This window comes from Sturnira hondurensis, unplaced genomic scaffold, assembly GCF_014824575.4.
Source record: "Sturnira hondurensis isolate 20B ecotype Veracruz unplaced genomic scaffold, ASM1482457v3 Scaffold0010128, whole genome shotgun sequence".
Classification (NCBI taxonomy): domain Eukaryota; kingdom Metazoa; phylum Chordata; class Mammalia; order Chiroptera; family Phyllostomidae; genus Sturnira; species Sturnira hondurensis.
The window spans coordinates 284,501-296,722 of NW_028082759.1; the positions used below are offsets into that span (position 1 = coordinate 284,501).

Below are 12,222 nucleotides of genomic sequence, written 5' to 3' on the forward strand. Positions count from 1 at the left end.
GAGGTGGTGGGAGAAGATCTGCTATTTACACAGAAGCCTTTCTGGGGTGAGCAGCTGTCCAATGAAATGAAATGTCTTTCATTCAGCTTGGCAATGCAAAACACCAACTTAGAACACATGAAAAATTAGTCATTAAAAAAATTTCTATAAAGGTTGCTGGGTTTTCCAAGCAATATCCTAGACAGAATTTTGTCTTATTTTTTCTGTCCTGGCTTTTCCACTGTCCTTTGACCTCTGTCAGGTCACTGACCTTGCCCACATTTCTTTGGCCCATCCCAAGCTCACAGTCACATGGCCATTATTCAATACATATCTACTGAGCCCCGAAGGTAACCATGATAATTAGTCTACTGATCTGTTTTAGTTTTTCAAGATGGCTACACGAAGCCACAAGAGAGTGAAATGACAGCACCAAAACAAATACAGAGAATGACACTTGCAGATGTCCGACCTTTGTAAAAACAGGAGGAAAGTAGGCAGAAGTGGTTCCATCAGGTCTGCAGAGATACGAGGTTGGACTGTGAACCTGAAAGAGCAGAGACACATAGATCAAATTCTAAATACATACATTGCTGGAAAGATGGACTGAAGAAGCCTCTCATTATTAAGATCACTCCACATGAATGAAATGAGTGAATGAAAGTCTCTCCAGGCATCACTTTGCTGATCTCCTCTTACAGACACTGTCTGCTTCCTCACTGCACATCTGGTACTATTGTCTACCCAAAAGGATGTTCAAGGCGAAGTCCACTGGTTCCTCGGGGATCTGTGAACTGTTAAATGCTATTACCAAATGGATTTCTGTGTGTGGGACTTCCACAGGGGTCTCTTCAAAAGCTCTCACAGACAACTCTATTTTATTTTTTTCAATATAGTCTAAATTCATTGAATAAAAAGCACAAGTTACTGGCAGTGGAGGGGAAATTATCAAACATCTACTTATCTCAATTTTAAGTTGCATACTTTTTTGACATTGATAGAAATTATAGAAAGAAAAAGGGATATATATATATTTTCTTGATGTGCAGAAAACAAAGGTGCTAAGGATTTCAGAATGGAAAATATTTTAGTACACTCATGCATTTTTAAACACTCTGGATTTATTCACTTCTCTATAAGTGGTTACTAGTTTTTTAAGCTAAGAAGTGGTGATCTGATATTATCTGTCTAGATATAATGGTGCCAGAGGGCATCATTGAGAAAGTTGGCAGAGTGGTAGCGAGGCTAGCATGGTCATGGGCCTTGTTCATTATCCTTGTGAGACTTTCCACGGGCTTATTATTCAGGAGGCTTGGCTAACAGAGAACATATGAACACATATAGCATAGTATTTATACTATAAACATATAGTATTTAGTCTGTGCCAGGCATTGTTTTAAGAGTTATATGGAGATTAAGTGACTGAATCCTCATGACAATCTTGAGATGGATGGCATCACTATCTTCATTTTACAAATAAAAAAAACAGGCATAGAAAACTTATATTACTTGTTCAAGGTCCCTTAGTAAGTGGCTGAACTGGGATTCAAACCCAGGCAGTATGAATCCAGGGCATCAACCTCTATGTCACCTCGCCTATAATAATGCAATGGAGTTTCTCTGGGCACTTCTTTCTCCCAACTATACAAGTAGAATATATGACCTTCTCTTCGGTGTTCCTGTAGAATTTAAACCATTTTTAAAAGTACTGTTTACATTACTATGATACTTACATATTTAGATGTACATGTGTTTTTCTGCTTTTAGGCTTCTGTGTTATACCTTAATACAGTCTATCATATTCAAGGGTTTCATGTGTATACTTCTTGTTCCCCATGTAGTTTGTAAACTGGGAACAGAGCTGGTGCTAATGTATTCTCTTAGCACCATGAAATGGTGAAATGCCTAACATAGTGCTAAGCATTGATTAAATATTTGTCAATACTTAAATATGAAACATCAAAAAATTCACTGATTTAATCAGATACATTTCTGTAAATTCCACTATCATTTAGGGGTTTAAAGGAAATGCCTACAATATATGCCATGTTCAAATAACTTATAATGGTTGGTTCTTTGCAAGTTTATGAACTGAGTTTTTTTTCTCTACTGTCTGCATGTCATACATGTCACAGAGGACATGCCACTCACCTCTAATTAAATACCTCTGAGTGCTCTGCAGATAGTAGGTAGGGAAATGCCCCCAAAACACACTTAACATACTTACAAGTATGGCATGAGTTTACAGTTCAAGAGTGTTGGGGGAAGCCTTCTGTGGGTGCTGTTTTTAAAGAAACTCCTCACAGCATAAAGGCAAAGTAACATACATTGTAGTTAGAGATATGCAGATTGTAATATTATTACTTTAAAAATTAATATAGTTGGTGTTTGCAAAGTAAACTTACTATACTTTCTTTCCAGTAGTTTAGTACCATTGTTCTTTCTTGGATAAAGCAGTTTTACAATGAAATAAAAGCAAGATAAAATGCATGGTAAAGTCAAGGATTTGAATTTTTTTCTTATTATCTGTTTAGTGCTTAGAGCAGAGATGTCAAACTCATTTTCACCGGGGGCCACATCAGCCACGCAGCTGCCTTCAAAGAGCCAAAATAATTTTAGGACTGTATAAATGTAACTACCCCTTAACTGTTAAGGAGTTAAAATTACATTTGACTCTTTGAAGGCAACCATGAGGCTGATGTGGCCTCCTGTGAAAATGACTTTGATACCCCTGGCTCAGAGGATGAGAACACTTTTGTTGGTATGCAGACTTCTCTTGCCTTCTCACTTGTTTAAATGAGATAGTGAGTCTGGCTATAGATATGACAGAACACACAAGTGGGGGTGAAATCAAACAGTCGTAGATGAGACAAGTAGCATTTTATCAGGTCACTGTCTGTCAGGGAGGTTCCCAGTGGAAATGCAGATGTTGCAGGAATTGGTGGTATGGCTTTGATTTTTTGGTTCATCAGAAGGAAGAACTTAACCTAACATTTTCTTTTCTCCCAGTTGTATTTGTACTTAGGAACTATTTCAAGGTTATGGAATAGTAAAATCGAAGTGACATTCTTTCAATCCAGAAGCCTGCTGGCAGCCCCACTCCCTTGGGCCCCGTCACAGGCTCACCTGCTGCACGGGGACAGACAGCGGCTGGATCACCGCCGTGGTCACGCCGGTCTTTGGAGATGACGATCCTATCGTTAGGGACACAGAAGTTGTTTTCTTCTGAGCTCTGGAAAACAGGGAGGCAAGTGTCTAATCAGAATTTTTTTAAAGTGGGAGTTATTTTTTAAAGCTTTTCCATAGAATTGCCCAGCTACTTTCTGTGGACTTCAGTGGCTTCAACTCTCAAGTGCTTGAGAAATGGGAACAGTTGCTACAGCTGTGGCTAATATATGCATATAATGAACCTCAGAGATATTAGCAAAATAAACACATGGATAAAAGTAGCTGTAGCAGCCAATGTCAGTGAGTGTAAAGTACTGACCTTGAAAGTCCTGAGAGAAAACACAATTCTTAGAAAAAGTCTAATCGTCAGCAGTAAGAAGATATTTGAAATCTACAGGATCAGGGTTCTATATTTAATTCAATGTTTTGGTGGTCTGTGTTCAGTCTAGCAGTGGTTCTTTGTTCTGGATCTGTATTTTGTGAAGTTGAGAGTGTCCTGAAATTTTTGTCTTTCTCAGTGCATAGAAGTTAGTGAGGTGCCTAAGAGACAAAGGTTAAGAGGAATTGGTTTCTAGACCCTGTTTTGTTCACTCGTTGGCTGTGGAATCCCAATCGAGTCATGTAACTTCCCGAGACTTGGATCCTTGTCTGAAGGGAGAGGTGGCAGAGTACCTGTCTGATCTTATCAAGGTCTCTTTAGCACTAATATCTGGTAATCGTTTGATGTTGAGTGCATATGATTGTTATGTATATACACTAACAGGTCAAAAGAATTTGTTAACAGTCTCAATATTCATAGACTTTTCTAGAAAATTCTGACAGCTTTTATTTGTTTCGAAAAACAGGTATTAACATTTTACTAATAATCCATGTGTCTTTGTAGGAAGAACTAAATTTTGAGATTTTCATGACAAGATCAAAATAGAAATAGTCTTTATCCAAATAGAAACACATTGCTGGCCCAATGAGATATTTTCCAGTTTATGTTAACTACATTGATCCTCATTTATTTTAAGTAGTGACTTAATAAATTTTCTCTCAATATGACTTTTTCACAAATTTATAACTTATCTTTGATACTAGCATGATATATTTTTAGATTTTGGCATATTGATGATGAAATGAAGATTTCAGAGCTCAAATTCATAACTTAAAAATTATGCTCCAAGTTCAAGTATGTGATCTGATTGACATCAGTTGACCTTTTCCTTGAAAGCACAACATGGTGCCTTCATACCCCCCCCATCCCGCCACCAGTCTTTGCTGTGTAACGGATGAAATTGTAGGCACTTACTGCGGCATAGCTCCAGGTTTTGATAGGAAAGCTAAACTTTCACTGTCAGAATCTGTTGAACTGGCACCTGAGAGAGTTAAAAATAATAATAAAATTAAGATGTAAATAGTATCAATAATTGCTTCAAAGAATAACATTCTTTATTTTTAAACGATAACAGTCTGTTTTGAAACAGAGAATGGTTCAGATCATTTTTACTTGGACTGCTTCTTCAGAAAATCATTTGGAAAAAAAAGAACTACTATGAAAAGCTTTCTTCAAAGCAACAATGTTCTTAATGCCAGATTTATTATTAGTTTCATTTTTATCATTTTGGCCATCACAACCATACTTTTAAATGGCTTATAAACTCTGAAATAAATTTTAGTGTGTCTGTGGGCAAAACATTCGTGGTTTTAAACTTTAACCATTTCCCAGGAGACTTAATGGTGTGGATTATTAACGTCTTCATCACTCATTAATTAGGAAATGCTTTCTGATTCTTGGATAAAAAGGGTTCATTCTTAAATAAAAGGGTCTCTGATTCTGGATTGTGCTTTCCCACATTCACTTGCCTCATTCCTGTTTTTGAATTAAGGGTCAGATTTTTAGTCAAAATGCATACTGTACTTACATTTTAATCTTCATATATTTTGTGATGAGAGATGTGAAGTGACATTTAAAATAACGGTGATGGTTAAAAGTATATTCTTGGTATTTCCTGTAGACAACTTGAGTTATTCAAATTACCTATTTTAAAAATATTTTAATGTAAAATAATGCATGCTTATGGAAAAGTAAGTAAATAGCCTAGAATTGCATGATACTGTACTAAAGAGCAGTTGGTGCCTTCCCTAATGCTATGCTTCATATATTAGCAGCCTGGTGTGTGTTTTTCAGATAAATTTGATGTAGCGACATACATACACTTATACACATAATTACAAAAATGGAATCACACTATATGTATTCTTTGCCATTAGTTATTTTTGCCCACCAATACATTTAGAATAGATACATTTACTAAATTCTCTTGGATGGCTGCCTAGTGTTCCTTCCCATGACTATAGTACATTTTTCCAGCCTTTTATTGATGTGGAAACCATCATGCTGAGGTAATTCCGCTGGAATGTTTGCTGTCCCTTCCCATTTATTTCTATAACTACCGCCTAGTCTAGGCTTTCTTCCCCTGCTTCCTGGACCACCGCAATAAAGTCTTCTCTGCTCTTCCCATTTCTCGCTCTTCCAAACTTGTCTTCGCCCTCTGTCACCTTAATGCTCCTATCTTCCAGAACCTCCTGAGTGTCCACATCACACAACCCCCATCCAGAGAGCTGAACACACTCCCTGGTGCACATTCCACTAGGTAATGGGAACACAATAGTGAAGAAAACACATACACGCACCTGCCTTGGCAGAGGCTCCATTCGTTTGAGAACATGCCCGACAGATAAGGTAAGTAAATATAGTCTGGTGGCGAGGGAAATGAAAGACCGCAAAGCAGGGTGGGGGCGCTGGGCGCAATGGGAAAGCAGGGGGGTGCAGTACTAAGTAGGGTGGAGAGGACGGCTCCGCCGAGACGGGGACTTTGAGCAAATGAAGACCCAAAGTTGGGAAGGGCTTTCCCTGCTTGGTCTTTTCCGGGCACTGTCCCTTTAGTTACATTACTCATCTTCGTAGGAAACTCCTACCCAGCCTCTTCTTGATACTCTGTCTTTTAAGATCAGCCCAGTCATTTTTCTGAGCTCTGTCTTCTCTGAACTCCTGCGGTTCTTGTTTGCATTACTCATACCACTTAAAATATTGCATCTGCTAGAAAATTATAAGTTCTTTGAGAACTGAAGTGGTGTTAGGAAGGGAACTACCAATTTCTAAATACTTGCTATTTGCCTGGCAGTCTGCTAGGCACCTCATGGCATTTAATTATTATAATAATGAAGCTCACTAAGAGGTTAGTTATATCCAATTACAGATGAGAAAGTTGAGGAACCAAGAGGTCAGGTCATTTGCATAAGGCCACGTATCTAGGAAGCAGTGGTGATGAGATCTGCACTCGTGTGTTTGGAACTCATGGTCCATACTTGCTCCCTTCCACATGAGCTCCGTGTGCCATGCACGTCTGGTTTCCTCCAAGAGCTCAGCTTCATGCCTTGCTCGTGGCAGGCCTTTAACTTCTGGTGGAATGAATGAATGGAACTAAGGAAGAGCAAAGCTTGTTTAGGGACAAGGAGTCGACTGGGCAACGAGAGAAGAACAGTATCTTGGTGGCAGGGGAAAGGGGGGAGGAATGGTGAGAGGCAAGTCTAGAAACAAAGGGTGACATGCCAGGGCCAAAGTGAGGCATCTGGGCACTGAGAAGGGTGAGCGGGGAAAACCAGCGAGGCTGGGGGAGCTGAGGGAGTAGGGGGGGAAGCAGAGCAAAGCAGACAGCAAACCATCTCCAACAGGTGACAGAAGGAGAAAGTTTGATTGTGACCGGGAGATGAGAGCTGCGCCGGGTGGGGCAGGGGCGGGGGTGGGGGGGTGGGGACCAGTGGACTCGGTTTTCAGAAAGTCACAGTAACCTGAGGGAGATCGGTTTACTGGAATCGTGGCAGTATTAAGGAGAGGGCTGGCAAAATCTTCCAGGAATTACCAGACACTCTCCAAGTGGCCTGAAAATTTAGGAAGAAATAACTATTTTTCACATCACTCCCAACATTTAAATCATTTTTAAAAATCCCCTATGATTACCTCTATTTAGAAAAACATTCTTTTTAAATTTTTTTTGCTACCTTTTTCTAGCTGATGTTCAGAGAAAGGTAAAGGATGAAAAAAAGTTGGCCTCCCCTGAGAAGACACTTGCTAGTTTTTGCACACCTGTCCAACCCTTGTGAAATCTCAATGTCACCTTCTGTCTCAGGTGTCAGAGCAGCTCCTGCAGATGGCAGTGGATCAGATCTCCCGGTCTGTGCCAGCAAGCTCCCTTCCTTCCCCTCAGGGCAACCCTCTCCTCTTCTGCCTCCTCCCTTTCAGCATCTGCTCTGCACCTGCCTCCAGGAAACACCACTCCTGTCTCAGGTTAACATTTTTGTCTGTATTTATCAAACCATCACTTTCATTGCTTTATGTAGGTGCCAATCTCAAGGCGGCACACGTTCCCGTCCTTGCAATTACTCTCCACCTGTGTGTCAGCTATGAACCTGCTCGAATGCTAACCGTTTCTGCACTGCCCCCCACATGGAGTGAAGGGATCACAGGCGGATCATCTTCGCTCTGCTCTCGGGATGGAGTGCAGGGGAAGCGTCACAAAAAGACGAGTCTTTTGCTTTGACCCTGAAAGTAGCCCCTTTCTGTTTTTAAAACTTATTAATCTGTCCTTGTAGGAAAAGACCCCATAAAATGCACAATAGCAAAAATAAAAGAAATCATTTGGAATATCACCATTTATATACTTTGGAGCACATACTCCTGAAGTTTATGCCTGTGTACATAAAAATAATAAAAAATATATTTAAAGGATAAAAATGCTATCAGACTGTCCAATTTTAATGCATGTCAATAAATAAATATGTACTTTTATAGTTTTCTAGTGGTTGCTTCAAACTCATTTGTATGGATTTACCATAATTTTATTATTCCACTATTAATGGATATGTGTATTATTTCTATTTTTAACATATTGCTAGAAATGTGTGTAAAGTAGCAATATATCAAAATGCCCATTTCTTCATACTCATGAAATTACTGTTTTTAATTATTTTTACTTTTGCCAATCTGGTATCTTCCATAAATAAAAACACAAATTAGATATAAATTATAAAGCTTCGACTTCAGGAAATAGGATGTCTTCATAAAAGCAGGTATCAACCATTAAAAAATTTTACACTCAGTGGATTGAGCATGGGTCTGTGAAGCAAAGGGTCATTGGTTCGATTCCCAGTCAGGGCACACCCCTGGGTTGCAGGCCAGGTTGTAGGGGACACAAGAGAGGCAACCACACACTGATGTTTCTCTCCCACTCTTTCTTCTTCCCTTCCTCTCTCTCTCTAAAAATAAATAAAATATTTTTAAAAATTATACACGTATGTGTACATTTTTTAAACCCTGAATGAGAATCTCATCATGAACTTCATCCTTTTGTACATGTTTTGGCTTTCAAAATTGAAGGACTAAGTACACCCGGCCCCCATTCCTCACCTTTCTCCCTCCCTTCTTTCGTAGTTGCTGTAATTACCGGCATGGCAACCACCATCCAAAACCTTAAAAAAACGTGAGTGTACATTCTGTTGCCACCGCTTTCTAGTTACATGACCTCAAGCACATTACTCAACCTCTTAGTTCCTCAATAGTTTTTTAAACTAAAATAGGTTAAATTTTAAAAAAGGTACAATAGAGGATACAGAATGTACAAATACAAAACACAGGATAGTGGAATTACATATGAGTTTTTATATTTTATTTTTAATCTGTTTTAGATTTTAAAAATCAAAATGTCCTTTTTCTTGGTCATAATAATGATAGCTCCCACCACGTGCCAGGTCTAGGCAATTAACTCACTCAGTCTTTATCACAATCTAATTTCCTGCAGGCAGAGACTGAGAAACTGAATCCAGAGACAGTAAATGACTGTTCAAGTTCACGGTGCTGGAACTAGGCTAGGCAGAAAATATTGTGAAGAATGACCCAAACTGGGCTTACACGCCTTCAGCTTGTCTTAACACATTTTCAAGAGCTGGCAGAAACTGTACGTTAAAGGAGGCTTTTTCTTGCTGGAACCAACAGGGGCAGCTACTTATGTAACATCTTAGCATGCATGAAAATGTCACTTAACAAGGGCATGCATTTTATCGGATTACTCAAGGAACTGAGAACCTATAAATAATACCAAACAGAATCTGCCAACGTGCGTCAAACTGGAGTATTCCTGTCCCACTCCCCACCCCCCTTTTTAATGTCGCTCTGCCCTCTTCTCCATCAGACCCAACTCCTCACCGGTAACGCCCAGTTTAGTCCACCTCCCTTCAGCCTGCACTCAGAACTGCCTCCCTGTCCCCCGTTGGAGCTCCTAGAGCTGCGATGATCGGCGTAACCCACTTCGCAGTCAGGAGGGGTGGCAGCAGTGGAAACGTGAGATGTATTTGTTTTATCCGTTTACATTTACCTTTCCTATGTACGTCCTGAAATTCTCAGACTGTCTCGGTAGCATCTAGTCCTGGAGAGTACCTCCCTCACCTCCTAGCTCTCGTGTGGGCCAGATTCTGCTTCCTGTCTCCTTTTCAAAGACTTAGCTCGCTTATCCTCCCTCCATTCTGCAAGACCTATGTTTTCTTCTCTTGGATTACTTTCATTAGCATATAAACTCTATTAATTATGGTATGAAAACAAACAGACATACAGATAAACTGCCAAAAAACATCTTTCTTTTCAAACAACTGCATGTGTGGGTATTTATCCAAAGGAAACGAAAACACTAACTCAAAAAGATATCTGCACCACCCTCATGCTCATTACGACCTTATTTACTGTAGCGAAGATGTGGGAGCAACCTGAGTGTCTTCCATGGATGGGTGGGTAAGAAAATGTGAGATACACACACGCACACAGAATATTACTCAGCTCCCCGCCCCCCCCCCAAAATTCTGAAATTCACAACCAAATGGGTGAACTCTGAGAGCATTACACTAAATCAGGCAGAGAAAGCCAAACACCATCAGATGTCGCTCATATGTGGAATCTTAAAATAAAAATACAAAGCACAAACCTAAAACCAGGGATACAGAGAATGCACTGGTGGCCGGCAGAGGTAGAGGGCTGGTGAGGGGTTGGGGGGAGACGGTTAAAGGCGGTGAAGAGGAACAAACTTCCGGTTGTAAGTCCCGGACATGTAAGGTGCAGCATGGCAACCACAGGACACAAAACTGTATTGTGTGTTCGGGAGTTGCTAATAGAGTCAACCTGACAGATGCTCCTCACAAGAAGAAACAGTTCCAACTAGGTATGGAGATGATGTTAACTAGGCTTACTGTGGTCACTTGGCAACAGGTACACCTAACATCATTATATTGTTCACCTGAAACTATTGGTGTCTGTCAATCACATCTCAATTAAAATGCCTTTTTTGACCCCACACTGTTTTGTACATAGAAGCCTATATTTGAGGCTGGTATTTGAACAAGACAGGCCCAACAATCTATTACTATTTACTTGTTGCTTCTCCTTCCACATTTTGCTAACTTTTCTCAACTCATTGCATTTGATCGTTGGTCCTTTCCGGGTTGCCCGAATCCCTCTTGTTAAACAGCCTCAGCTGCTATACCCAGCGGTTTCCTCCTGTCCTCACCTGACTGGACCCTCAGCAGCAGTGGACAGGGCTGGCATCACCCTGGGCCTGAAACACTCTCTCATGCCTCCCCCCAAACAGTGGCTCCCCCACCCCAGGGGCTCTCCTTCTTACTCTCCTTCACTGGCATCTCCCGCCTTGGAATTTCCACAGGAAGGAAGGATTTTCCAGGCTCAGACCTGGTTCTCTTACTCTCCATCACTACCCCCTTTCTCCCTGACAGGCCTGTCCAGTAACACACCTGGTCCCACAGCTCTAGCTACCATCGACAGCCTGACACTCCCAAATGTTTTACTCACCCTGTGCACTCGACTACACTCCTATGTCCAATCACTGACTTGACATATCCACTTGGTTACCTAAATAGGGATTTCAAATGTAGCATGTTCAAAACATATCACTTACCTCCCACTGTCCCCTGACCCTGTTCCTCCCCAGTCTTCCCCATTTCAGAGATTGGCGACACTGTCCACACCAATGGTAAACCTGAAATCCACGGAGACACCTGCTCCCTTTCCTCCCCTCGCCACCTCATCAAATCCACTGCACGGCTTTTGGAGTCCACCTGACTCTCCATCACCTCCATGTACACCTCCTCCTCCTGCAGTTTGGTCATTTCTCCTCTACCACAGCAACAGGCTTCTAGCTGGTCTCACGTTACCCACCGAAGCACCAGTTTGATACAGGGTGGGGCTGAAGTAGGTTTATAGTTTGTTCACATGGCAAATAATATTGAATACAATAATAAATAATAATGCAAAGATAAACTGTGTTTCAGATACTCAAAACTGTAAACCTACTTTGGTCCCACCCTGTATAAATCAGCTAACGTGACTGTTCAGTTTAAACCCTCCATGATTTGCGATCTTATTTAGGTAGACGCCACACTGCTAACAGTGACCACAAGGCCCCATGTCCCCATGAACTGGCCACTGGCCAGCCCTCCAAGCTTCCTCTTCTCTATTATGATCCGACTACCTGGGACTTCCTTCTACTCCTTGAACACATCCAGTCTTCCCTTCCCAGGGCCTTGTGGTTGTGCCTTCTGTGTAAACACTCAATTCCCAGTCTTCCTATTGGTTTCTTCTCAGGGTTCTGGTCTTAGATCAAGTGTCACCTTGTCAGAGAGGCCTTTCTGATCGCCCTCACCCATCAGCCACCTTTACTTTCTTCCCAGCACTCGCTGGTGTTGGAATTATTTGTGAGTTTACCGTCTCTCCTCTTCTGGAGAGTCCACAAAGTGAGAATGTGGGCCTATCTTCTTCACCAATGGGTCCCTGCTGTCTACATCACTCTTGCCTTACAGTAGTTCCTAAGAAAACACTTAGTGGAATCTAAATAGGGCTCAGTATGTGCCCTGAAAAGTGCTTTGCTCAGATCCTGAGTCCTATTAGCAGACTGCGGTGATCAGAGGCAGACTACAGCTGCCTCAGTAATGAGTTCATCTTACTCTGTAGTGGTTGAGAAGGCAGATTCGTGA

General features: G+C 41.1%; 1 protein-coding gene across 1 annotated transcript in view; it reads right to left on the reverse strand.

Annotated features, from left to right (window-relative positions):
- The window catches only part of PALLD (palladin, cytoskeletal associated protein), a 205,110-nt gene that overhangs the window by 189,538 nt on the left and 3,350 nt on the right, over nucleotides 1-12,222 (reverse strand). The window contains exons 2-4 of the mRNA XM_037058242.1: nucleotides 4,442-4,508; nucleotides 3,106-3,211; nucleotides 452-526 (exon numbers count right to left, since the gene is read on the reverse strand). Of these exons, the coding sequence (XP_036914137.1) occupies nucleotides 452-526; nucleotides 3,106-3,211; nucleotides 4,442-4,449 (189 nt within the window). The 5' untranslated portion in view covers nucleotides 4,450-4,508. The remainder of the gene's footprint in view (nucleotides 1-451; nucleotides 527-3,105; nucleotides 3,212-4,441; nucleotides 4,509-12,222) is intronic.